This window comes from Serinus canaria, chromosome 8 (assembly GCF_022539315.1).
Source record: "Serinus canaria isolate serCan28SL12 chromosome 8, serCan2020, whole genome shotgun sequence".
Lineage (NCBI taxonomy): Eukaryota > Metazoa > Chordata > Aves > Passeriformes > Fringillidae > Serinus > Serinus canaria.
The window spans coordinates 8,860,439-8,886,018 of NC_066322.1; the positions used below are offsets into that span (position 1 = coordinate 8,860,439).

At 56.3% G+C, this 25,580-nt stretch overlaps 2 protein-coding genes across 3 annotated transcripts; one reads left to right on the forward strand and one right to left on the reverse strand.

Moving 5' to 3' along the window:
- Positions 1-3,538: 3,538 nt before the first annotated feature.
- LURAP1 (leucine rich adaptor protein 1) lies at positions 3,539-9,333 on the reverse strand. Its single transcript, XM_030226498.2, has 2 exons — positions 9,130-9,333; positions 3,539-6,151 (listed from the first exon to the last, which is right to left on the reverse strand). Exons 1-2 carry the CDS (start codon positions 9,328-9,330, stop codon positions 5,462-5,464), a joined length of 891 nt encoding a protein of 296 aa, XP_030082358.1. The 5' UTR covers positions 9,331-9,333; the 3' UTR covers positions 3,539-5,461.
- A 169-nt stretch (positions 9,334-9,502) lies between these two features.
- POMGNT1 (protein O-linked mannose N-acetylglucosaminyltransferase 1 (beta 1,2-)) lies at positions 9,503-24,218 on the forward strand. 2 transcript variants are annotated; one of them, XM_030226496.2, is made up of 22 exons: positions 9,503-9,618; positions 10,435-10,628; positions 12,599-12,707; positions 13,081-13,196; positions 13,452-13,517; positions 13,914-14,027; positions 14,685-14,802; positions 15,110-15,208; positions 15,679-15,806; positions 16,395-16,465; positions 16,740-16,815; positions 18,222-18,305; positions 18,435-18,476; positions 18,646-18,704; positions 19,236-19,308; positions 19,617-19,745; positions 20,048-20,173; positions 20,328-20,392; positions 20,742-20,786; positions 20,956-21,091; positions 21,402-21,511; positions 21,790-24,218. In XM_030226496.2, exons 2-22 carry the CDS (start codon positions 10,518-10,520, stop codon positions 21,890-21,892), a joined length of 1,980 nt encoding a protein of 659 aa, XP_030082356.1. In that variant the 5' UTR covers positions 9,503-9,618; positions 10,435-10,517; the 3' UTR covers positions 21,893-24,218. The 2 variants fall into 2 exon arrangements, with proteins under 2 accessions (XP_030082356.1, XP_030082357.1); XM_030226497.2 differs by having other exon boundaries at positions 9,542-9,618; positions 10,432-10,628.
- The last annotated feature ends 1,362 nt before the right edge of the window (positions 24,219-25,580 follow it).

The following is a 25,580-nucleotide window of genomic DNA, read 5'->3' on the forward strand; positions in this document are numbered from 1 at the left end:
AAGGTTTGGTGTGGGGCAGGAGCAGGCTCTGGGAGAGGCATATTTCACCTCCTGTAGCTGTCCTGGTGATTAGTGCTGTCCTTCCACCCAGCCCCAGTCCCTGTGACCACCCCAGGACCGCAGCCACCAAGGAGGGCACGAGCTCTGCAGCTGCTTTGCTCCCATTGCCATTTCTCTCTCCAGCAGCTCTGCTTTTACTTCTTTCCAGCCAAAAGTCCCCCTGACTTTGCACCCTGCCAGGAGGAACACAACACAGCTCTTGACCTTTTACTGTTTCTGTTCTACTGCCCATGCTTGGGCAGATGAAATTTTCTCTGCCCACCCACTCCAGCTCACAGGGTCTCAGGAGAGGGCAGCCTGGCAAATCCTGTCTAAAACCACTTTGTCCTGCTGGAGGTCTGGCCCCTGTCTCCCACAGCTTCTTTGCAACGCATTTGCTGTAATTTTCCCTTTAAACACCCCACAGAGGGGAAAAAAAAACAACCCGGGAGAGGGGGGGGTGGTGGTGGTGGTTCTTCTAGGTCAGGCTGAGCTAAGACAGGGAAAGAAGATTAATTTCTCAGCAGAGCAATTCAGATTTTTCTGCTGCTCCCTGCTGGGGACTGAGGCAGAGCTGGTGCTAGGAGCACACTCATCTCCTGGGCACACACGTGTTTTGGTTGTCACCCCTGGGGTGGCACTGAGCAGGACGTCCCCAGATCCATGTCCTGCATGGGAGGTGTAGGGGGATTCCTGCCCAGCAATGGGTGATGGAAGTGGGATGAAGGTGAAATATCAGGGATGCTGATGGGGCAGGGGAGTTCCCAGCACCCAGTGAGGAGGAAGGGGAGAGCTGTGGCCCAGCTGGGCTGCAACAGGCAGGGAATGAAGTCCTGAGCCTGTCCTTGTCACCCACCCATGGCCACACACCCACGAGGCTCTGAGCGCTTGTTTTTCACTCCCCAGGAGTGCTGGGAGCTCTAAAGCCAGCAGATTATTCTCCAAAGCAAAGGCCTGGCCTGCTGCCAGCCCTGGCAGGGAACAAACAGCCTGGGGAGGCATTTCCCAAAGGTTCAGCTCCTTCCTGGTTCACACTCTGACTTTACACCCTGTTCAGCAGCCTCACACTCACGGAGCTGCAGACACCAAGAATCTCAGGAGGAGGTTCCCAAAGGTGGAGAGAAGGCAGGAGGTTCCCAGGAGACCCCACTTGGTGTCTGAGCTTCCCTGGGCAGAGTATCCCCTGTCCAGTGTGGCTTCTCCAGGGTTTGTAGAGGTTCAGCAGAAGACAGGCACAGGGAGGCAGATGTCTCTTCTTCTCCTCTTTGCACAAAACCTATAGGAGGTTCTTTGGAGACCTCTGAACCTGGGGCAGTGGGAAGGAAAAGCTGGAAGCCAGCTGGAAACTCAGGACACAAGAATCCTACACTGGGCTAATTTAACCCAGCACTGGGGGCTCCTGGGCTCTGTGGGATTATGGCTGGAGGAGAGCTGGCTGATGGGGCCAGCCTGGGTACCATGCCCCAAAGGAGTGGACTGAATTCAATAGTCCTAAATTGGAGGCAGCTTTGGCATCATGGAGCTCTTCCTGGGGATCTGGGGATCTCCACTTTGCTGCAACCAGCTCCAACACCTCAGCCTTGCCCAGGTGACCATCAGAACATCCCATTGCCAAAACAGGGCAGGCTGAGAGCAGGGGTTGGGGGCTGCACTTAGCCTTTCCTGTCCCATTGGTTGGCCTCTCCTGCCCCACACTGTCTGCAATGGGTCAGACAGCACAAAACCAGAGCTCTGCTCACAGCGCTGCTCCCCAGAAAGGGTTACAGGTAACCAGGTCAGTCTCCAAGGAAGAGGAGGATGGGGGCACTGTGATCCAGCCCCACAGACTGTGCTTGCACCCACACACCCCCTGCCCCCTCTCCCAGGGTCACTCCACAGTGATGCTCCCTGTGCCAGCGAGCCCATGGGGTGGTGTGGGGCCACAGAGCCACCAGACCAGAGGCCACAGAGTTCAGCCACCTCCCTTCCCACCATGGGGACCATGCTCTCTTTCCCCTGAGAAAAGGATGTTTTCATGTTTCCTCCCCACAGGAACTAACAGCAATCACTTAAATGGCTGCATGGCTCTGGGGACAGGCCCTTTCAGAGCTGAGCTGCACACAGGCAAGGGAAAGCCCAGGGGACATTTTAATAACAAGCAAGGAGAGCTATTGAAGTGTTTTACTGCCTCGTTAAGGCACTCTAATCTCTGTGTATATCTGGAAAGAAAAAATTGGCTGGCTGGTGTTTTTATTGTAACAGAGGTGGGTGTTTTCTGGCACGGCTGGGATCCTGCCTGCTTTATCTGCTTGTTTTCTTACCTGATACCGGCACTGAACAGCCCAAGAGCAGCTCAAGGGCAGCAGCAGGAAGGGTCAGAGCCAGGCAGACCAGGAGGAAGGCTGAGGATCCGTGCTGTGGGCTGTTTCCTACCCACATGTGCTCTGCACACCATTGCTGTACCCACCTTTCATGCAGGTCCCTGGGTGTTTCCCCAGGGGAGGTTTGGGAAGTTGGCTCTGCACATGTCTGGGATCCCTTATCCAGGCAGCCCAGAGACAGAGCAGGGAGACAACCACGAGGTCTCATCCACCCCTCCAGCTCCAAGGGCTGGGATTTGAGGGAGACACGGATTTTGTGACTATGGGCACCTTGGGCTGATGTAAGCCAGGCTGAAGAGTCCACGGCCAGGGAAGCCCCAGCAAAAGTTCTTCTGCAGCAATACAGGGTTATCCACCTGAGGTCTAGGTTTGTAAGAGGAGCAGGCTGGGCATTTTATGTCTAAGGTATTCTTCATGATTCTATTTTTTACCTCAGCCCAGCAGAAATGGGGGAAATCCTGCTGAGTCCTGCTGGCTCCAGCATCCAGTTCCTCACTCGCAAATGCTCACGGTGTCGAGGCCGTGAGCCCAAAGGGATGCTGGGGCTGGGATGGCAGGGCTGCATAAGCTGACTGCATTTGCTTTGGAAAAGCTGATGTTTGCATGAGCACTGGCTCTTGTGGTTTTAAAGGGATCCACCCAGGAGCAAATCCCAACAGCCTGATATCAGAGCTGTGCTGCTCCCAGCACGGCTGGGCTGGAGAAGTCTCTGCTCTACACCCAGATCCACGCTGCACCTCCTGGGTGGAGGAAACCATGGGAGCCAAAGCTGCCACTGCAGAACACAGGAAGCAAAGACTCCAGCACAGCTAACAAGGCTGGCAAACACCTAAAATTATCTTCCTTGGAAATATGGGGCTGGAAGGGTGAAGGTGCTGTTTGACACATAGTCCAGCCGAGATCAATAGTCACCCTTGCTCCCAGATGTGCCCTGGTACCCAGCTGCTTCAGGAAAAGTGACTTTTATCACTGATGTGAACAGGGGCAAATGCCCAGACACTTGGACTGTGCCTGTTTCAGGTCTGGGGCTAAACCTGCCCTTCTGCAGGGCTACCAGAGGTTCCAGGACATTCCACCCCACAGCCTCTCCCCCTTCCCTAGAAACACCAGTGAGCTCAGCAAAGCACCGACAGCATGGCCTGGGAGAAACACAAACATTTATTAAGCCAGCTATTTTTCTGTTGAGAATTACTTTAACAGTGCCAAAGGATTTACCCTGTCTCCCCCAGGGACCCTCAGCTGATTCACTGCATGCAGGGTTAGCAGGAAAGCAGGGGACAGCGAGCCTTGGGGACACGGTGGCTCATTGTCAGCAGGGAGCCACAAGCTACTCACAGGCAATGGCAAAGCAAGCACAGCTGCTCCAGGGCAGGCTGATGGATACTTGTTGCATAAGGGAACCCACTCCCAGTTTGCTGGGATTCACCCAAGTCCTCAGCAGGTACCATCTCTGAGAATTTTGGGTATTGTCCTGCTCTCCACATCCATCCAGGGAGGTTCTGAGGATCTGCAGGGGAAAGGAGGGTGCTTGGGGCTCTCAGAACAGAGGGTAATTTCCACTGAAGGTGCTGCTTCAGAGACACCGATCCAAACCTGTTGTGCACCCAACCACCTTCCTAACCACAGCCAGCTCACATCTCTCATCTGGAAAGTCACAGCCAGTCACCTTCCTCTCAGCTTCCCACTGACATCCCGAGACAATGTCCTCACTCCTGGCATCCCAGCACAGACAGATCCAAGCTGTGACCCACACAGGCAAGGGAACAACAGCACAAGGGTGAGAGCAAAGCCATCACAGCACTTGGCTGGGGCTGTATACACATGGGTTCTGAAGTCAGGACACTCCAGGCTTATCCACAAATGTGGAAGAGCTTGGCTCCTTGAATCAAGATGCTCAGGTTCTTTCCTGCATCATCTGGTGAAGGCAGAAGGTCCTGCCCAAGCTCTCACACAGCTCCAGCTGCAAGCCATGCTCTACAAGCCACGTGCTGGGAGGCATGCTGAGGACAGCAAAAGGCACAGGCAGAAGCCAAGGCTAAGAAGACAGAGATGTCTCCAGGGCAGAGTCACTGCAAATCCACCCCAACAGAGCAGCCTCTTGTTTCTGGTTGCTGGCTGAAGTCAGAGACCTGGCACCATTCATCCCACAGACAGAAACACAGACAGCCTTCCCCACGGTGTCAGGGGAGAGCAGGAGCCCCTCTGAGTCTGAACCCCGCAGGCTCTGCCAGGCTGCCCGTGTGCTGCCACATCCCAGGGATCCTGCAGGACGGCTCCCAAGGTGGAAGACAGTCCAGGAACAGACTGGGAAAACTGGATTTCCATTTCCCACCCAGTGCTTTGTTGTTCTCATGTCATTCACATTGGGAAGTCTGCACCATCATCTTTCCTCTGCAGAGCACGGACAGAGGCTCCCCAGCCCCACCTCAGACTGGCTTCACAGAGGCACCTAAAGCAGGCAGGGCTTCACCTGCAGGGAAGGGTGGTTTTGCATCCACCACGTGCTGGGACCAAACCCCAGGTCTGCTCTGCCCTGGATGGACACTGGCCTTGAAGACAATGATGGAAATGAGCAGGTCCAACAGGGATGCCCTGCTGATGGTCCTGCCCCACACTGAGCATGCTGGTGCCACCAAGCTGTGGCTGCATGACAGTGTCTCCTGTCGTCTCAGGGTAGTCATTTTGGGGGAAGGGTCCCCAGTTTTTGCACAAACAAAGCTGAAGATTAAAAGGAGAGATCCCAAGAACACCACTGTCCCAGGTTTCCCCACCACCACCAAGGACAACAGAGGGGCGTCCAGCCACCTGCAAGCAACACCCTAGAGCAAAGGATTCAATCTGCCAGGACCCGCTTCACCCCCCCCTCCCAGAAATGTGCTGCAGGGCAGGCACCCAGTCCCTTATGGCTGCATCACCAAATGCTGTTTGGGCCATCAGAGGAACACTGCAACCTACCAAGCCAGCCTGGCCCCCCTTTTCAGCCACCCCTACTCTCCCAAGCACAGAGAAGTGAAGCAGAGTGGGCAGCTGGGAGAGCTGGACTGGAAAGGCAAAGCCACGGGCTATAAGAATGTCACATCATCCTGTGACTGGAGCCAGCGCCAGTGGGCATCGTACTCCAGGTGCAGTTTGCTGTTGAGTTTGCAGTTCTCAAGGTCAGCCTCAGCTTTCCAAGCCTTCCCATCTGGATTTCCCTTCCCCAGCCTCTCCCTGGCCCCTGGTGGTGACTTGGTGTCTCTGTCTGGTTCCAGAGAGGGGGACTGCTGGCCCAAATACCCATTGGCCACCTGGGGCTCCTTAGCCAACCAGTGATCCTGGGGCATCCCAGGTGGAGAGAGGTCCACGTGGGGCCACTCGTGCTCCTCTGTGTCCTTCTCTTGCTTTGCAGGACCCCTCTCAAGGTCGATTCTGACCCAATCCTGCTCTGCCCTGGCCAGGGCTCTGCCCGAAGCGGACGCAGCAGCGTTTTCAGCGGCGTTGTGGGAGTACTCATCCATGTCATCAGCCAAGGTGTCCAGGTAGCTGCCGACGGAGATGCTGTCCAGCCTGTCGTTGGGGTCCTGCAGGCTGTCCCAGCTGCCCCGCCGCGAGGCCTCCTGGCTCTCCACCAGGCTGTACTGGCTGCTGGCCAGGCTGCTGCAGCGGCTGGTCAGGGTGCTGCGCTCCTCCAGCAGCCACTTGACCGCCTCGATGCCCTCGTTCACCACCACCAGCTGCTGCAGGATCTTCACGTCCACTGCTCGCAGGTAAGCCTGGGGAGGAGACAGACAGCACAGGGGGGTTGAGGTGACCCAGGGGCCTCATGTCCCTGCCCAGCTGAGGTGTCACTGTGGTGGCCACAGGTCTCCTATCATGATGAAGAGCATGGTATGGGAGAACACCCTGCAGGGAACCATCCCAGGGGGCCCTGTCCAAGACCTGGGGACACAGCCATCAGTGACCAACAACTTATGGCTCCCACCAGCCACCAAGCCCCGCAAGGAAATAAACCAGGGCACTTGTGTTGCGATCTTCTATGGGAACAAGGAGTAAGCAAGGAACTGGAGGTATTGGATGTAGATCTGATCCCAGAGCATCCTTCAAGATCTGGGAGGCTGCTGGCAGGGCAAGAGAATCAGGCATTGCTCAGTGCAAGTGTCTGGCTGGACCATCAGCACTTCCCCAGGCTGGTCCCTTCATGCCTTTGCTTCTCACCTTCTAGGATCTAAACCAAGCCTGGTGACAATGTCACATGGAGACCCAAATCTCACATCTGGAGACCCAAATCACTCCCAAAACGGGAGGACAAGGAGGACAGGCATTGCTGATCACACCACTCGCCTCACCGACTCCTGCCCCTCCGAGCCTGGGGAAGCTCTTTGCAGACCTCAGTTGCTGCAGAAACATCTGTTTTCCTAATGGAAAGCCCCGCGTGCCAAGACATTCCTGTCTGCATGATACTGGCCGCCAAAAGCCACTGGATTTCCCCTAAACAGGACACAAATATTTTGCCAGGAAAGGAAATAAGGCCACGATGGGGGAAAAGGGAGAAAACCCACTGCAGGGCATGTACAGGCAGGCTGCAGATAGCCATGGACTCCTTCACAAACACATCCTGTGCCCAGCATCAGCAAGCTGGGACAGAAATCCATGTGCTCCCCAGGGATCATTTTTAAGCACAGCGCCTGATCCTCAGCATCCGGTACCCTGGGAGTCGCTCACCCGCCCACGGGTGACCCCACAGCCTCCTGAGACCCCTGTCTCCAGTCCCACAGCCAGAGCAGCCACAGAAGCATCCGAGGAAGGAGCCTGGGAAAACTCCAGCCAGGATTTCAGCACGTGACACCTCTCACCCCAGACAACAGAAAAAAAGGGTCAAAGATTTGTGAAGACCCAACACCAGCCCTCCCACCCCCTCCTCATGCTCCTCAAGCTGGATTTAAATAAAAAATAGCAGGGATGTGCCCGGATTGGGGCAGGAGCCAGCTTCCAAGTACAGAAATTTCCTTTCTAGGCAAGTTATTTAAAAAACTGCCTACAATGGACTTTTCTGCACGCACTGCTAAAGCATCTGGCCTTGGCAGGGAGACGACGGAGGAGGAGGAGAGCTGGAAACCCCTGGTGGGGGGTTCCCCATTTTTCTCTGCCTCGTGCAGAACTGCAGCTGTCAGAGATGCCCGGGGAGCTGACCCAAAAGCAGAGTGTGAGATAACACTCCCTGCTTGCTGGAAGGAGTTAGCCATCAATTTGCTGCTAGTTCACACCAGCCTGACCTCCCCATTGCACTCCAAGAAACCCCCTCTCCAGCAAGACATGGTTATTGTGGGAGGAGACCCAGCACAGGCTGCTCTCTGTACTCCTCCAGATGCACTGAAGTTCACTGCACGACCTCGCAGCAAGGACGGCTGTACAGGGGACTGTCACTCCTCCTCATGCTCTCCACGGGCAGATACAGCCCTGCTCCCCTCCCCAGCACACAAGAAACCTCAGTCGCCTTCTCCTTTCAAGATACCTAGCCCTAGGAATAAATCTTCCTCCTCAGATCAGGAGGCGAGAGTGGGAATTTGCTAAATTCTCCTCCCACCGCCCACTCCCAGGCCAGCTTATCCTCTGAGCATTGGGTTTGCCGATTTCCTGCAGCTCAAATGGGGAGGGGGGGAAAATTCTGCTCCCTGTTCATGGGGATGGGGCGATGAGGAGAGCCCTGTGCTGGGTTTTGGCACCTGGGCTACAATCCCAAGCTGCTGATCTGGGTGTGAGGTGTCCCCACTTCCTCACTGGCCAGCAAGAAGGGCCAGGGCAGGGCAAGGAAATGCCTTTCTGAGCCAAGGTGAATAATGCCTGGCCCAGGCCAGGCCTTGCTGGCCATAGGCTGAGGCTGCTTGTACCTGGGCAGGGCAAACACCGCACTGTCCCAGAGACCTTTCTCCTCCGGTCAGGGTGCAGCCTCCGGTGCAGAGGGAGGATGAAAGCTCTTGCACCGATGGGAATATTGAATCAGCCAAAGCGGAGGGCTCAGGCTGGGTGGTGCTGCAGCCCCCCGGGGGCACGCAAGGATGCAGGCGTATTTAGCCTGTTTCCCTATGGAAACAATGCTCATTCCCACCCGCTCGGCATGTTCATGCGTGGGAGAGTCCCTTCCCCCCGCTGCACTTGAACCCATTGCCCAACCTCGCCACGTTTCCCGGAGGCGCAGGCATCGCCGGTCTTTGCTCCCTCCACGAAAGAGCGAGGCGAGAACGCTGCCGTCGGCGCTCCCCGGTCCCCGGGAAGGGCTGCAGCACAGCCCTTTACGAGCCACCCGAGAAGCCCCGAACCCCGGGAAAGCTCCCAGCGATGCCTGTGCCTTGTCACCCTGGGGGTCACACCCGGGGAAGACGAGATCCACCACCGTGCCCTTGGCGAAGGTCCCTGCCCTAAATTCTGATCCTGGACAGCGCGATTCCCGTCGAGGCCGGCTTCTGGGGCTGCGAGGGGGGCAGGACGGAGGTGGCCGAGGGGGACCCCGGGGGGTGGATGCTGCGTGGGCCGGGGCAAGAGAGCGGCCGGGGAAGGTCTGTGAGCTGGGGGCTGTTAACGCGTACAAGGAGGAGCAAGGGGGGTTCCCCAAAATGCAGGCAGAGCGCGGGCACTACTGGGGACTGTCACCGGGGGTGGCAAGCTGCTGCCCGAGGTGGCTGCGGTAATCACGGGTCGGGACGGTCAGTTACCGGGGGGCGGCCGGCAGCGCTCCCGGTACCGCGGCACTCACCAGCTCGAGGCGGAGCGTCCGGAGGCGTTCGGCGAGCGGCGGGTGGGCACCGCGGGCCGGTGCGGGTGTCGCGGGCGGCGCGGGCGGCGCGGGGGCGGTGTCGGCCCGCAGCCCCCGCAGCAGCACGGCGGGCGGGCGCCGTCCCACCTTGCCCGCCAGGTCCCGCAGGTCCGCGGGCAGCGCCTCCCCGCCGCCCTCCATGCGGGTGGGGCAGCGGCGGCCGCGCTGTCACCGCGGCCGGCGCTCGGCCCCGCCCCGGCCCCGGCCCCGCCCCCGCCGCCACCTGCCCGCGCACCAGCGAGGTCCGCCGGGGCGCGCGGAGCGGCGCGGGGCGGGGCCGGAGGCGGGGCCAGAAGCGGCCGCGCCCCCGCGGTGTCGCTGCGGCGCCGGAAGCGGCGCGGAGGGAGCTCGGGGCGGCGGCGGCGGCACCGCCGAGCCGGGACCGGCCCTGCTCTGCCCGGCCCAGCCCAGCCCCGCCTCAGCCTCCCCGTGAGTAGCGCGGCCGGCACACGCCTTCCGGCTCTCCCCGGCCTCCCCGCGGTCCCGAAGCGCCTGGGTCTCCCTCTCCCCGCCGCCGCTCATTGCCGCCCTCAGACACCCGGCTCTCCCGCCCCGCCCGGAGCGCCTGGGTGCCCTTCGCCACCTCCGTCCCCCGAGTGCCTCCGGGCCCCTGAGCGCTCCTCTTCCCGCCCTGCCTGGCCTTAAAGGGGCGCGCTGTGCTCCAGACGGTCCCCGGCCCTGCCGGGGCTCCACATCCCGCCCAGGCCCCGCAGTTTGCTCCCCGCAGGGCGCCCGGCCTCCCGCTGGCACAGCTCCCCTGCCCAGGGGTGCTGGAAGTAGGACGCTCCAGCAGGACCTGGGCCGGTGCTGCTCCCCGTGTCCGGCTGGCTGCACCCCGATAGTGGGCATGGCGTGTTGGTGGGGAGGATGTCTCTCCACCAGGGACCCCTGGCACATACGGCCGGTGAGGCCCATTCCATAACAGCTGATGGATCTGTTGTCTGCTTGTGACTTTGGGCTGCTTTTCTTTCCCAGAGCGTGGGAGTGGGCCCATGGCACTACAGTAGCCTGGCTGAGGGTTTGGCCTGGAGCAGAGGCAGCCACTGGCCGATGAGTTCAGGGGCTTCCCCTCACCCTGCAGCAAAGCCTGGCCTCCTGCACTGCTCCCAGCAGGAGCTCTGGCAGGCAAGAAGGCTCCAAAGGGCTTTTGCTCATGGCACATCAGTGCACTCCATGGCCACTGCTTGTGCCAGGCTCTGTCTTTGCTGGGGAGAGGGTTTGAAGGCAGCTCTGTCACCCCAGCAGGAAGCCCCGATGGACATGGGAGGAGAGCAGCACACATCCTGACCCCCGCCCCACACGGCTGCCCCCTGCCAGCCCCCGGGACTATGGAGGAGTGGAAGCCCAACCCCCCTGTGAAGCCCCACAAGAAGAGGAGCTGGTACCTTGCCTGGAAGTACAAGCTGATGAACCAGCGCGCACTGCGGAAGCTGTGCCAGGTGAGTCACCCGCGGCCCTGCAGGAGATTAGGAAGGATAATCTACAGGATTTACAAGTTTATGGGGCAGCTGCACGGGTGGAAGTGCGTCTGCTGGCAGTCTGAGTGACCTGACATGCTGAGGAAGCATAACTTGTTCCCCAAGAAGCTGCCTCCAAGTGTCTGTGTGGAAGGGTCTGCCATGTGTAGCAGCTCCTTTCAGCTGCCAGCAGACCTGTTGAGACCTGGCTGTGGGAGGAGATACAATTATCCAGGTGGCCTTGGGAAGCTTTCAGCTAGAAACCTGGCTCTGGACCCATGCTGATTGCTGCAGGGCTCAGCCTTTAGCTCTTTGATTTGCAAACCAAGCCTGGTATAAGGCACAACAGGTGGACAGAGAAAATAGGTCTTGGTAATAGGATCTCCTGCCCCAGAGGCAGCTGGTGTCTGGGAAAGCCTCAGGCTTGGTTGCTTGTGCCGTAAAACAGCTAATCCTTGGTGGAGACGGCATCCTGGGGGGACTCTGGGGCTGTAAGGACAGGAAGGTTTGGCCCCATAGCAGCAAAACACAGAAAAGGGGCCTTTCCTGAGAGGAGCTCATGAGATCTGGCAGTTGGTTGCTGTGGGAAGGAGCAGGGGAGGGTTTTGTATGTGTCTGGGAGGACAAAGGGTCATGAGGACTCTCTGGGCAAGAAGACTGTTCAGTTCTGTGTCTGATAGGGTGTTGAAGGCTTGGGAATGGGTCTGGTCATTCAGGCAGGCATTGCTCACCATGGTGGGGCAACGAGCTAGAGCCTGCACATATCTCTAGTTTGTGGCACTGCTTAAAACACAGATGAAAATTTGGCTTAAATAGGTAGACCAGAGCTGCAGGTATGGAATAGCCAGGTCTACAGCAGCCAAGCATTCATTAATTAGCTTTGACCAAGCCATCTCTGCTAGACCTGGCTGCTGGTCTTGCTTAATTATTATTCCTTATTGCCTTATTCACTCTGGTCACCAGGGCTGTTCCCTCATACTGATGAGGGCAGAAGGTTTGGGCAGGTTGGTGAGGTGGCCTTGCTGCCTCTCCATGAGCCCACGGCTCTGTTCGTGCTTAATTAAAAGCTTTCTGTGCACAGATCCCAAAAGGTGCTCATAGTCCTGAGTCAACAGCAAATTAACAAGCCAAAATGCCATCGTGACATTTATACCATCGTGTTGTCTTATTGCTGGTCTTCCATTTTCCTCAGTTACTCCTTGGACCTGCTTGGCAGGGGTAGCAGCAGCACAGAGCTTTGAGGCAGTAGCTGAACAGATAGGGCAGAAATCCTTTTAGTGCCTCTCACCAAAGGCAGGCCAGTGTGTGATCCCAGCCCTGACCTCAGAGAATCATGGGTCTGTTCCACAGCTCTGGACCTTCCCAAGCCCTCTGTGTCAGCATCCACAAGGGTTGCAGTTGAAGTTTGCTGCAGACAGTAAGGCTGCAGGCTGGTCTCTGCAGCCTGTGGTGCAGTTTCCTGAAATCAGACCTCAGCTTCTTCCCTTTGTTTGATTCAGCTGCACAGCATCTCTTCTCCTCTGAACACCTGAGTGCCTCCTCTGGTTCCAGAGGGATGGATGAGAGTAGTGATGCTGCAGCAGAGGCAGAAGTTAAGGTTACCCTGGGAGCTGTAACTCTGAATTACCAAACTCTTTGCCTGCAGGGACCCTCAACCTTGATGCAATAATTTAGCAGGAATCTGCTTACATATCTGGAAGCAGGGATACATTGGAAGTGGGTTAATTCTCACATATCAAGGAGTCAGTGCTCTCCAGCTGATGAATGCATTTCATCATGAAACTTGGTCACCTGTATTTCTTTCTCTTTGCTTTCCTCAGAAGAAATCAGGGGAAATGTCAGATGCTTGTGATCCCATGCAGGATCTCCTTGGGATGCCCTGCAGCCCATGCCAAGGCAGGTTTTGGGGTTGTTACTTACAAATTTGTAACACAAAACATCCTGCATTGCAGACAGGTGCTGTCCTCTTCCTGCTTGTGACCGTAATTGTGAACATCAAGCTGATCTTGGACACCAGGAGAGCTGCTTATGAGGAGGAAGAGGAGTCTGCACAGGACTATGGTGAGGGGCAGTATCCTGCTGTGCTTTGAAAGCAAGGAAACCAAGGGTTTCTCTAAGTCAAGGCTAACTTGTGACCAGCTACATCACAAAAAACAGGTCTGTGCATGTGGGTTTAACAAAAATTAATAGAAAATGCTGCTCCCTTCCTGGTCTGTCTACTGAAGGCTTTAGCACATTTGGCTGCAGAGGTCTCTGTGGGGTCAGAGCTGTTGTCATTTGCTATTTCCCCTTACCTACCATCCCTGTAAATTCCCACCCATGACTCCTTGGGCTGGTGTGCCTGCTGGGCACGCCCTTCTGGATGGGTTAGGACAGAGCAGGGATGAGCTAGAGGTGCCTTGACTGGTTGAAACTGGGAGTTTCTCTGCTGTAGATGATGAGATGCTGAATGTGGAAGTCCCCAGACACCCTGTCAACAACAAGAAGGTCCTGGATGTGGAGGTGTACTCCAGCAGGTCGAAGGTCTATGTGGCCGTGGATGGGACAACGGTGAGTGACAGGTGTTGGCTGTCCTGTGAGCAGAGGGTGGGCAGAGCTGAATAGGTGAAGCCACAAACAGCAGTGGTGAGAACACTTCAGTGACTGGCAAGAAGTTCTGCTTCCAGTACTTCTGCTCTGGCACCCATCACTGCTGTCAGCAAAGCCAAAGAGATTTGTCTCTTGTCTGGGGGCTTTGCTGCACAGAATGGGCAGGGAATAAGAAGAGGTCTTGGCATATGATTCTCATCATTTATCCACTTGCAGGTCCTGGAAGATGAAGCTCGGGAGCAGGGAAGAGGGATCCATGTCATCGTCTTAAATCAGGCCACGGTAAAACATCGCCGTGTTTTTCTAAACGGGGCAGTTTGTCCTTGCTCTTGAACTGTTGGCTGCCTGAGGCCAGGGGCAGCCAGGAGGGAAGGCACTGAATGCTTTTTGTCTGCAGTTTGCAGAGCATGGCACAGTCATGCAGAGAGTCCCTGCATGCTGCCTGCTGTCCCTGGGGAGCAGGCAGGGGAGGAGTTGTGAGGCTGGGTGATGCTTCCCATGGACCTCCGTGCAGGAAGGCCTGAGGGCTGAGCTTGCCTGGGGACTGATTCCCTGGCATACCGGAAAAGCCACTCCCTGTGCTGCTCAGGGAGTGAGGCTTCCAGGGCAGATTTCCATAATTCTGTGTGTCCATACCATGTGGTATTTAAGATCCATCTGACATATGAATACCAACAGGGACATGTGATGGCCAAGAGGGTTTTTGACACCTATTCCCCCCACGAAGATGAAGCCATGGTACTTTTCCTCAACATGGTTGCCCGGGGCCGGATCCTAATTTTCACCATTAAGGTAGGAGTGACCCTAATATAAAAAAATAAAAGTCATCTTGAGTCAGGATGTCCTGAAGCTCATCTGGGCAGTAGCCTCCTAAATGTCATCAGGCATTCCCAGGACTAAATGTCACATCCCCACGGAGCTGTGATTCCCTGTCTTGATCACCTCCCTTGTCCTCTTGCTCTCCTTTCTTGCTGCAGGTACTGCTGTGCCCAGCAAAGCAGGAGAGCAAAAAGCAGATGTGTCAGAGCCCACAGCAGTAGGCAAGGGGTTAGGTGGAGAATGGATGTGAGGAAATATAAGGATGTGGTGGGATCCTTCTGGCTCCCATTTCCAGGCTTTACAGGGGCCCTGTGGACTGTGCTAGGTCTGGGCTGCTGTGCAAGCAACACTGTGCAGCTTCAAGGTTTTTGTGTTTAGCTGTGTGAAGTGTTGTTTAACACATGGCCCTGCTTGAGAACAATTCGGTCTCAAGGAAACAGGAGTTCATGATTCCTCTGACCTGCCTGTGGGCCATTATGAAGCCACCAACAGCTTTAGAGGCACAGAGACCCTGAAGGTTTCTGGCTCAACTGGTTCAAGGGTGGGAGTGGGCCCTGTACCCCTTTGGTATTGATGGAGACTTCCTTGTCAAGAGCCAGACCTCAGCTGCAGGGTTGTGTTTTGTTCCAGGATGAAGGCTCCTTTCACCTCAAGGAGACAGCCAAGAATGTCCTGAAAAGCCTGGGGAGCCAAGTTGCACCTTTCCTGAGCTGGAGAGACATGTGGACATTTGTGGGGAAGAAGGGGGGTGAGTCTTGCACAGGCTGGGAGAGGCTTTGTGGCTTCTTTCTTTGGGAGAAGCCAGGTGAAGAGAAACCCAGCCCATCCCCAACAGGCTGAGCAAGGAACAAGTCCCAGAGAGTGGCAGCTCCATTCCTGGGGGTGAGGGGGGTATACCTGGGGGTATGGAGGCAGAGCATGTTCCTTCAGCAGTTTGCCAGAGGCCAGTGGGAAAAGGTGCCAAGCTGTCCCCCAGGCTGACAGCCCCTTGTCATGCCATGACAGAGTGGGGCTGGGCCCTTCCAGGCAGTCCTGACCCTGTGTTCCTGCTCCAGGAGAAGTGTATGGGGAGAAGCACGCCAAGTCACCTGCCCTCTCGACGTGGGGTGACCCTGTTCTGCTGAAGACAGAAGTTCACTTGACATCTGTGGAAGGTGAGAAGTACAGTCTGCTCTGTGGTGTCTCAGGGAGACCTCTCCCTGCTGCCTGGTTTTAAGTCAAAGCCATTTAAGGCTTTTTGAGATGATGATGGTAACTTTTAAAATGAGCTTAGCTCCCTTTCTTCCTACTGCCATGGCAATTCCAGGCATGGTTGTTGAGAAAGGTGAGGATGGAGAAGAGGGAACCTGGCCAGTTATAACCTCTTCAAACCAGACCTGGTCTGGTCAGTTTTCTGACTGTTGGCCTTGAACAACCTGCTGCTGCTCAGAGAGGCCAGAGATGGGGTTGGGCTCTGAATGGCTCCTGGGGTTGTCTCTGTCATCCAAAGTGTTGCTTGTTCACTGCCAAGGACTGGCTTGCTGGCTGAGCCCAGGGAGAGCCGTGCGTGTGGTTTCCCAGCCTGGAGCAGCCAGGGTGAGTGTGTCAGGGTGACAGATCTGTTTCTCCTCCTTGGTGCCTTCAGATGCTGAGTGCCATTGGCCTGACACGGAGCTGAACCGGCGCCGCAAGCGGTTCTGCAGCAAAGTGGAAGGATATGGCAGCGTCTGCAGCTGCAAGGACCCCACACCCATCGAGTTCAGCCCTGATCCCGTGAGTGCAGGGGCACATGGTCAGCAAGGCTCCAGGAGGGAGGGCTGGGCTGGACCAGGTGTGTTTTGCAGCTGATGCAGAGCACTGGCCTTAAGCACTAGCTGAGTGATGCAAGCTGCCCCTGGGCAAGCCCTTAGCCCAAGGAAAGGTGGGGTGAATACCTGGGGGCAGGTCATGCTGGGGCAGGGAAATTCCTTTGCTCTGAGTTGCCAGGAATAGTTACCCTATTCTAGGGATATCAGTGTAAGCAGCAGAGCCTGAATATCTACAGACAGAACAGCTGTTGTGACTTTTGGGTTGTCATTGACACCGTGCTGAAGGGTTCAGACACAGGTCTCTGAGTGGATGCAAACTGGGATTTTGGAGCTGATTCAGGGGTGAGGTGAAGAAGGGAAGCTGGTAGGGTTTTTAGTCGTGCTGAGGGCATCCTGGTTGGTTGGTGGGGCCCTGAGCCAAGCGTTAGGACTGTGCTAGACTGCTGTCTTAACAGTGGATCCCTATCCCTTGGATCCTGCTCTCAGTGGCGCAGAATCATTTTGGTTTGCATGGCCTCTCCCACCCCCACTCACACACATTGTTCTCTTCCAGCTCAAAGACAATAAAGTCTTTGATGTGCCAGTAGCTGTCATTGCAGGGAACCGCCCCAACTACCTGTACAGGTAAGCACTCCCAGAGGGCACAGCTCCTCTGCTCCCTGCCACAAGACCAGGCATGGCCCCGGCCCTTCCCTTTCTCCTGCTGGCAGCATCCAGCCTCCTCCTGGGGTTGCATGAGCACCAAGGGCAGACCTTGGGGAGGGGAAGGGAAGGCGTAGGTAGGTCCTGTTCCCTAATGGTGCACACTTTGCCCATCCCAAGGGATCCACACCCCTGTGCTGAGGGGCCTGTGCCCACTGGGGCTGTGCTGCACTCAGGCCCCTCCGTCTCTCCGCAGGATGCTGCGTTCCTTGCTGTCGGCTCAGGGTGTCAATCCACAGATGATCACAGTCTTCATCGATGGCTACTATGAGGTGAGAGCATTGCCAGAGATCCCTGTGGCCAGCTCCCTGCTCCCCTAGCCCAGTGCTGGCCTAGTCCTTGGAGGGTGGCAAGTTAAGAGCCTCGTCACCTTCCTCCTGCTGTGTGTCACGCTGCTCCTCACCTGCTCCTACACAAAGTCAGCCAAAGTTAGCCAAGCCATGGGTGTGGGTAAAGCTGCCTTGGCCTTTCCCAAAGCCCAGGACTGACATCCCTATGTCAGGAGTGGGTTGGTGTGCAGGAATGGCACATGGTGGTCATGCTGGGCTCTCCCCATCCCCTTTTCTCACTTGATGAGCATTGCCAGCCCCTTGAGCAGGCTCTGAGTGTAACACCACCTGTCCAGCTGCTTGACATGGAGAGGAACAAACTAGTCCAGCCATGCCTGTGCAGCTCCATTCTCAGTAAGAGGTGAAGAGACAGAAAACAGTGTTTTTCCAAGGCTCATAGCTTGAGGTTCATGAAAGCTGGGGCCAGGTGGAGGAGAACTGGCGCTTTATAGGCAAAGGCCTTCCTATCACTCAACCCTGTATATCCCTGAGAGTCCCACTCAAAGCCATGTCTGTCTGGCAGTGGAATGTGCTCTGGGGCAGGCATGTGGGATCTGAATAGATCTCAGGAGCTTGCTAGGCCTCATCTCTGCAGCATCCAGTGAGGTACTGCCTGGTTGCCCTGGGATGAAGACAATTGTTCCTTTACTGGTCTCCCACCACTGCCACATTGTGGGGCTGGGGGAGCTGGCTTGTTTATGCAGGCTCTTGCTGCACCACATCAGAGCAGTTAAAGATAGCAGCATCCATTGCCATGGCAACTGGAGCAGCATCCCTTAGCTACGACGGGGCAGCCAGGATGCTCGAGCTGCCATGGTGGATACCTGGGGAAGGGGGAAGGGTTGGTACAATGGGCCTCTTTTGTGGCCAGGAGCTGGGATGCACAGTAAGGGGATGGAGAAAGCCTTGGAGGCTCCTTCTTGGGGCAGGGATACCTCTGCCCAAATTTGGATAACTTTCAACCCCTGTCCTTGGTCAGAAAGGTCTTTTTCTTGGCAACTGTGACTGAAAGTTGGGTTGATTGTAGTCTTGCCATTAAGCAGCTGTTAGGAGGTCCTGGCTATACCTGTTTGCTTTCTGTACTGTCTGTGGGGGCTGGAATTGGGACCTCCCAGATATTCTTGGCTACAACTTTGGGTCTGCAAAAAGGCTAACAAAGTCATGGTGATACTGAAGGGCCACAGGGGTTTGGCAAGTTCTGTGCTGCAGGGCCTATATATTGAACCTCACTAGTCTGCAAGAAGACAGCCACATGCAGGGGATGTTCCTGTTCTCCTGGGGAGCTGACACTGGTAGGGGAGGGGAGAATGACCCACATATTTGATGAGCTTTGCACTTTTCCATTGCAGGAGCCAATGGATGTCGTGGAGCTGTTTGGCCTCTCAGGAATACAGCACACTCCCATCAGCATTAAAAATGCCAGAGTTTCCCAGGTGAGAGAGCTTTCAAATCCTGGGACAGTTTTTTCCAGGGACCTGGAATAGCATTTGAGGGAGGCAGGCTCAGCCCCAGATCTGTGCCAGGTTGATGCTAACGCAGACAATAATTGTCTTTTCTTGTAGCACTACAAAGCCAGTCTGACTGCAACCTTCAACCTGTTCCCGGTGAGTGAGACTGCTGCAGCACAGCCTTCCCCTGGCATATCTGATCCCTGTCCCACAGCAGCTGGGATCAGTCCTCCAGGGCAAAGCATCTCACAGACACAGCACACTGCTTGTGTCTCTGCTCTATTCTGTTCATCTCCATGCTTCTGATGTTCTCCTTGCCCTACAGGATGCTAAATTTGCTGTGGTTCTGGAGGAAGATCTTGACATTTCTGTTGACTTCTTCAGGTAAAGTTGGGAGTTCCTGTATGGGATCATTTCCTGGAAGCTCTCTGGATGCTCAGGAGAGGCCAGATCCCTGCCAGCTGTAGCTCACTTACCTAAGGCTGAGCAGACCCCGGGCAAAAGCAATAACTTAGCTTTGCCTTCAGAGTCTGAGGCCATTGTCTTGGCAGTCAGTGCAGGGTGACTTCAGGTTGGGGATCTCTTCTTGGTAGGCTTTTTGGGGACACTGATCTGTTCACATGGTTGGAGCTGCCCCATAGCCAGAGGACAGGGGCAGTATCTAACAGAGGCTCCTGTTTCTTCTTAAGGAGAAGAGACTGATGGGCAAGAGACAATGCTGTCCTTTCTCCATGGTGAGATGGAGCTTAGCTTGTTTTGGTGCTCCTCCTCTGGTCTTCCACCAGCATCAGTGATCTAAGGCCAAAAACTGGACTAAGCAGTTCCAGCACTTGGGGGTGGCTCATCTCTTTGTGGAGGGTTTGCCTTGGTTTACGTGGTAGAAGGGTGTTTGACATGGGTTAACTCTTTCATCAGCTTTCTGAGCCAGTCAATACACCTTCTGGAGGAGGATGAGAGCCTGTACTGCATCTCTGCTTGGAATGACCAGGTGGGTCAGGGAAGGATGGTGGAGCAGGGCCACCTCTGCCTTGTGTTGTTTCCATGTCAGACTGGGGTCCAGATTCCATCTTTAAAGCAGGGTGTGTGTCCCCACTGTCATCCTAAGTGGGTCTGTCTCCCCAGCCCTGGACTCTTCAGAAGTGTCCCTGCAAATCACCCTCCTGTCCCTGCCACGTGCTTCCCAGTGGCTGTTCCCCTCTTTGCATAATGAGGAACTCAATGGAGCACCATGCCTCCCCTTTTTCTGGTGGGGGCCGGGTGCATTCAGGGTGCTGAGCAGTCCCCATAACACTGCAGGGCTATGAGCACACAGCTGAGGACCCATCACTCCTGTACCGTGTGGAAACCATGCCAGGCCTGGGATGGGTGCTCCGGAAGAGCCTGTACAAGGATGAGCTGGAGCCAAAGTGGCCAACCCCAGAGAAGGTGAGTACCTTGGAATGACCCTTTCTTCTACACCCCCATCTCTGCCCACCATCAGGCCCTGATCTTCACCCAGTCCCAGGGTGTACAGCTCCTGGAGGGGCTATCCCTGTGCTTATACTGGGAAGGATGCCCAAGCAGAATGGATTTGGGACAGGCAGTGACTTGAGGAGGCACATAACCATCCACAGAGCTGGGGCCAAAGGGGCTGGACCTGGTGTGGGCACCCAGAAAGGTTCCTGGATGGCCATTCTACCAAAGCCTGTCCCCAGAGCTGAGTGTGAGCAGCAGTTTCCCCTCCCCAGCTCTGGGACTGGGACATGTGGATGCGGATGCCTGAGCAGCGGAAGGGCCGGGAGTGCATCATCCCGGACATCTCACGCTCCTACCACTTCGGCATCGTGGGGCTCAACATGAACGGCTACTTCCATGTGAGTGACCTCCCACAGCCCCCAGGCCCTGTCCTCCTGCTGAGCTCTGACTCAGACACCTCCACAACTACTGGGCATGCTTGAGGTCATCTCCAGGTGTTGCTGACTGTGATCAAACCTGCTTTTCCTTCCCTACCCTCTCTCTTTCTCCCAGGAAGCCTATTTCAAGAAGCACAAGTTCAACACTGTTCCAAATGTCCAGCTTAAAAATGTGGAGAGGTGAGTACTAGTCACAATGAGACCTTGATGAAACAGTTGCTTGCTCTGACCCTTGTCTTCTTGTGCTGGAATCATCTCCCATCTGGAGTGGCCATAACCTCCTGCATCAGCACACTGGCCTCTGCTGGGGAGTCCTGGCAGTGGTTTTTGCAAGGTTGGGTTTGGCTACCCTGTGCTCCAGGTGGACATGTTCAGGGGTTGTGGTTTTGCTGCCACATCTCAAGAAGGTGTGGCAGTCCCTGCTCTCCATTTATTGGTTCCAGCTGCCTTTAGTGTTGCACTGAGGCAGTCTTTAATTTGGATCAAACTGACTCTGCCCTGATCTCAGTGTTCTCTCCTCCTCCAACAGCTTGAGAAAGGATAACTATGAGACTGAAATTCATCGGCTCCTGGGGTGAGTGCCTGCTGGAAGGTGGAGAGACCTCAAGACACACTGAGTGAACCAGCCAGAACAGAAGGAAGGGTGGAGGTGGCCCCAGCCATGTCTTGCATGTCTGAAGTACTCTGACTTGGGAATAGGGAGAAGGTGGGGTCCCCTCTCACTCCTTGTTCTGTTTCCACAGTGAGGCTGAGGTCTTGGACCACAGCAAGAACCCCTGTGAAGACTCCTTTGTGCCCGACACTGAGGGCAGGGTCTACGTCATGTTCATCAGGATGGAGCAGGAAGCAGATTTCACCACCTGGACTCAACTTGCCAAGGTGAGGGCCCTAACATGGCCTGTCCTCAGCCCTGCACTGGTCTCTGCATCACTGGGAAATACCTGGCTGTTGTTCTTGGGTTTTCCCATGGCATTGACACAGCTCACAAAATGGGTTCTTGCTGTCCCTGGGTGATGTTGAAGCTCTTGGTGTGGCTGGAGGGATGCAGCCCTGTGCCTCTGTAGTCTTGGGATACAGCCCTCTCTGCTGTGTCTCAGTGAGTGCAGGGATTGTGGTTCTTCCCATGCCAGAGGGACCTGGTCCTGGTGTCCAGGCTCTGATTCCTTTTCCTCCCTCCTCACCATCATAGTGCCTCCACATCTGGGACCTGGACGTCCGTGGGAACCACAAGGGGCTGTGGCGGCTGTTCCGCAAGAAAAACCACTTCCTTGTGGTGGGGGTCCCTTCCTCCCCCTATTCGTGAGTATCAGGGACACAAAGGGCTCAGTAATGCCCCATCCTTATGGCACTGTCCCCTGCCTGGCACACAGCATCATGCACTTCTGTCCCAGCCCAATCCTTGGGCGACACCACCTTCACTCCTTAATCAGTGTGGTGGGAGGGGGGACGGGATACATTCCCAGGGTTGGAGGATGTCTCAGTGGGAAGGAGATCATGCCAGGCACTGCTGTTGGAAATTGGGGTTCTGAGGGGACCCAGCAGCTATGCCTGCTCCCATCCAGCCCCCTCACCTGCAGGTTCAAGAAGCCCTCGTCGGTGACACCAATCTACATGGAGCCCCCTGCCAAGGAGGAGGGGGCAGTGGCAGTGCCAGCGGTGGCAGCAGCAGAGCAGACGTGAGGCTGGCAGCTGGAAGAAAAGGGGACTGGGAGAGCACAGAGACCCCCACGGTGCAGAGACACAGTTGGCAGCAGCTCTCGGAGGCTGGTGACTGGATACAGACTCCTGTTTTGGGCTGCAAAAGCAGATGTTGGGCTCCCTCCAGCCCCCCATTGTGGTCTCCCTTTCCCTTGCACAGGACAGGGTCCTTCCCTGTAGATATGCCACCCCAATCCCAGGAACCTGGATTTTTTTTAACACAGACACTACTAACGCTGCTCCTTTTGCCCCCTGGCTGGGCAAGGCTGGAGGAAGGAGATGCTCAACTGGAGCCTAGAGAGGGCCTCAAAAAACACCTCTGCTCTCCTTTTTGGCCCTGAAGTCCTGAGAAGGCAGCATGGTGCAAGTGCTGCAGCCTGCCAGCTGGGTGTTATTTATTAACTCTTGCCTGCTGGCTTTGTGCCCCATGTGAACACAGTGCTGAAGAGGGGATATTCCAGCATCTCTCCTGTTACCTGCACGATGGATGCACCTTGAAGGCTGTGTGCTGGGTTGGACATCTTCCTGCACACTGGCTTTGCTGCATGGGCTGCAGGCACTGGTGCAGCCCAGCTCACAGAAAAGGGAATGCTGGAGAGGAGCTGGACTTGCTGCAGACACAGAGGGACACCCCACACCCAGCACAAGGGCGGTCAGTTCTGGAAGCTGGAGGTGATTGTAGGTGGACGTGGACCAGGCCATGTGCTCTGGCTCAGACTGTCCTCACCCACCTTCTCTGTGGGGGGCAGCCCTGCCTCTGGGTCATGGGAGAGGGGGTGAAAGTGCCTTGCAGAGTGAGAATGGAGCAGCCAGCAGGCATCATCCCCTGGCTGCAGGGGCTGGGTTTGCCAGGGTCATCAGGAGCAGGAGATGCTGCACTATGGTCCTTGCCTGTGGTACTGTACCCTGCCTCTCCATCCTTCCTGCCCTGGTACCCCCTGCTTTTGCTGAAGGCAGGGGGAGTTTCTTCTCCTGAATTCCCACCCTTACTGTGGTAAGTTGCTGGCAGGGAAGCTATGAGCTGGTCTGGGATGGGCAGCCTGGCCCTCCCACTGTGCAGAGGGAGAGGGTTCCGTGCCTTAGGAAGGATCCCAGGGCCCCCTCCCATGCCCAGCCATTTGGTACTAATCCCCCTGCACCCCAAGGGGGCAGTCCTGGTCCCCTTGTTCAGTGCAGCTCCTCCTCTCATCTGTGCAGCAGATTGATTCTCTGCCCATCCCCTGGCCTTGGGCAGGGATGCAGTGCTCAGGCTTGCCTTTGGGAGAAGGAATTGCTGCTCAGCCCTTTCCCTGAGGTAGCAGGGGCTCTTTCCCTTCATTTTCTCACTGTGAACTGAGCATTGGGGTCTACACTACACTAACTTATTTATTTATTACTCCTGGGAAGGAGTGAATAACAGGAAGCAGCATGGAGAGCTGGCAGCCCCCAGCCTGCACAGGTGCACTCATGAGAGGTTTGTCTCTCATCCCCTTGGCTCCACCCTCTGTTCCCTGCTTTTCTCCCTTGCCCAGAACAGGAATGAAAACTTGTGAACCAGGGAACTCCTCTTGGCCAGGATCATCCCAGTGTGGATGCAGCACAGCTCTGGCATGACTGCAGGGACTCTGACCCTCACAGTCCCTTGCATGCCTGCCCCAGCAGCAGGGTTGGGATGGATGCAGGAGGGAACAGGAGCGTGCAGAGTGGCACCCCTGAGGCTGCAGTACTGGTCTGGGGCTCAGCCCTGCCCTCCCCAGCCACCCCCAGTGCTGCCCTGATGGCCCCTGTGCTAGCCCTCAGGGTAAGGCAGGTCTTTTACAAGGATGGAAAAGGGATTTGACTTCTTTCTGAGGAAAAGTAGCTTGCTCCTCATGCCCTGCTTTGGAAGAACTTCCCAATGGCTCTCCATTGCCCTTCCTTGGCACCTCTGTTCCCAAGGCTCAGTTTCTCTTCCCCTTGAAACTAAATGCATCCTCCTGCCCTTCTCAGGTAGGGCTCAGGCTTGGCTTCTTCCAAGCTCCTCTTGGGGCTGGGGAAGGTGGTCCTAGGGATAGGGGATGGCTAAACATGAGTTCCCCTCTCCTGCCCTGCCAAACAGGGCTGTGGCTCCCTGCTCTCAGTGACAGCAGGACTCAGCTGGTGGGCTTCAGGCTCCCCCTTATCCACACACCATGCCAGGCCCACGGGGTGCTGTTCTCCATCCCTCCCTGTCCCCCCAGCAAGGCTCAGGAGTGGCAGCCGTGGCAGGGCTGGGTGTGTGGCATCACCAGGGTTTGATGCTTTCTGAATGGAATTATTTTTTCAAGAGTAAACATTGCAAAGCTGTTGAGCCTCGTGTGTTTCATAGCTGGCCCTGTGCAGGGTCCAGGGCTGGGCTCCCTGGAAAGGATTTCCCCTGTCCTCTGGTGGCTTGCTCTGCCCAGGGCTGCACATGCCTGGCCTGGGCTGATGGTGGCACCAGGCCTGTGCCAGCAGAGGTCCCCTGTGTGGTGCCATGCAGTGCCAGCAGGGCTGGCACAGGTTTGTGAGCTGTTTCCTCCTCAAGCTTTATCACTTTTATCTTCAGTTCAGTAACTGATGGAAACTCTGACGAGCTGCCTGGTGACTCATTCCCTTCTTCCTCCTGGCACTTCCAGGTGCTGTGTCCTGAGAACTACAGCCTTGTCACACTCTTCACCACTCCAAATGTCTGCCCCTATGGGGCAGGGAACCCTGGGAGGGCTGAGGGTGCAGCCATTTCTGGGGCAGAGACCACAGGACTGAAATGAAGTGGTAGTGAGAGAGTGTCGGCCACCAGCCTGGACCAGCTGCATCCTGCTGCCTCCTGCTCCCCTGCCTGATCCCTGCAGCCAGGATGGGCTGACAGCCCCTTCTCAGGACCAAGCACAGCTTTCTGGCAGGGCAACCCCTTGGCAGGAGTGTTTTACTTAGTCCCAAGGCCTTGGTGAGGGGCTCTCACCTCCACATCTGCCTTCTGCCAAGCCAAGCCCTGCAGCACCAAGTCTGTGCCAGCGCACCCAGATCCGTGAGAGGCGGATCGACCTGCTGCGGGCAGAGCCCTGCAGAGCGTCCGGGCTCAGGTCTGACACCTCCGTGTGGTGGCCACCGCAGGGAGCCAGTCCGCGCAAACCGCTGCCTTTATAGGAGCCTCCGCTCCCGAAACAGAGGGATGACAGCAGAGGCAGGTTAACCCCTTGAAGGGGAGAGCCTGTGGAAGCTGATGGAGAGCCTCGGCCCTCCAGGTGCTGGTGGTGTCAGGGTTCATTACCCCGGGGAACTTGTTAGATGAGCCGGGTCGCTCATCATCCTGCCCTTTTTGGGGGGTCTCGCTCACTTCCTGGTGCATCCTGCTGCTGCTGGAGCATTCCCCGCTGTCCCAGGAGCTGGCTGGGCCACTGTCCCCTCACCTGCCCCCCTGAAGTCCAGCCGAGGAGGCTGCCCCAGCTCAGCCCCATGCGGTAGCAGCTGCAGCACCTGCTGCCCGAGCTGCATTTCTCACCCAGCCCCTGCAGCCCCCCAGCCCGGCCTCCCTGGCTTTGTGCAGCCCCACAAAGGAGAACCTGTCCGGGCTGCCCCACCTCCCAGGAGCTGGCTGATAATTAAACAAAAGCAAAATAGTGTTGGCATGAAACTTGACCTTTCCAGAGCTTGTGGGGGGTGGGGAATTTGCATAGTTTCCGGTGGTGTTATT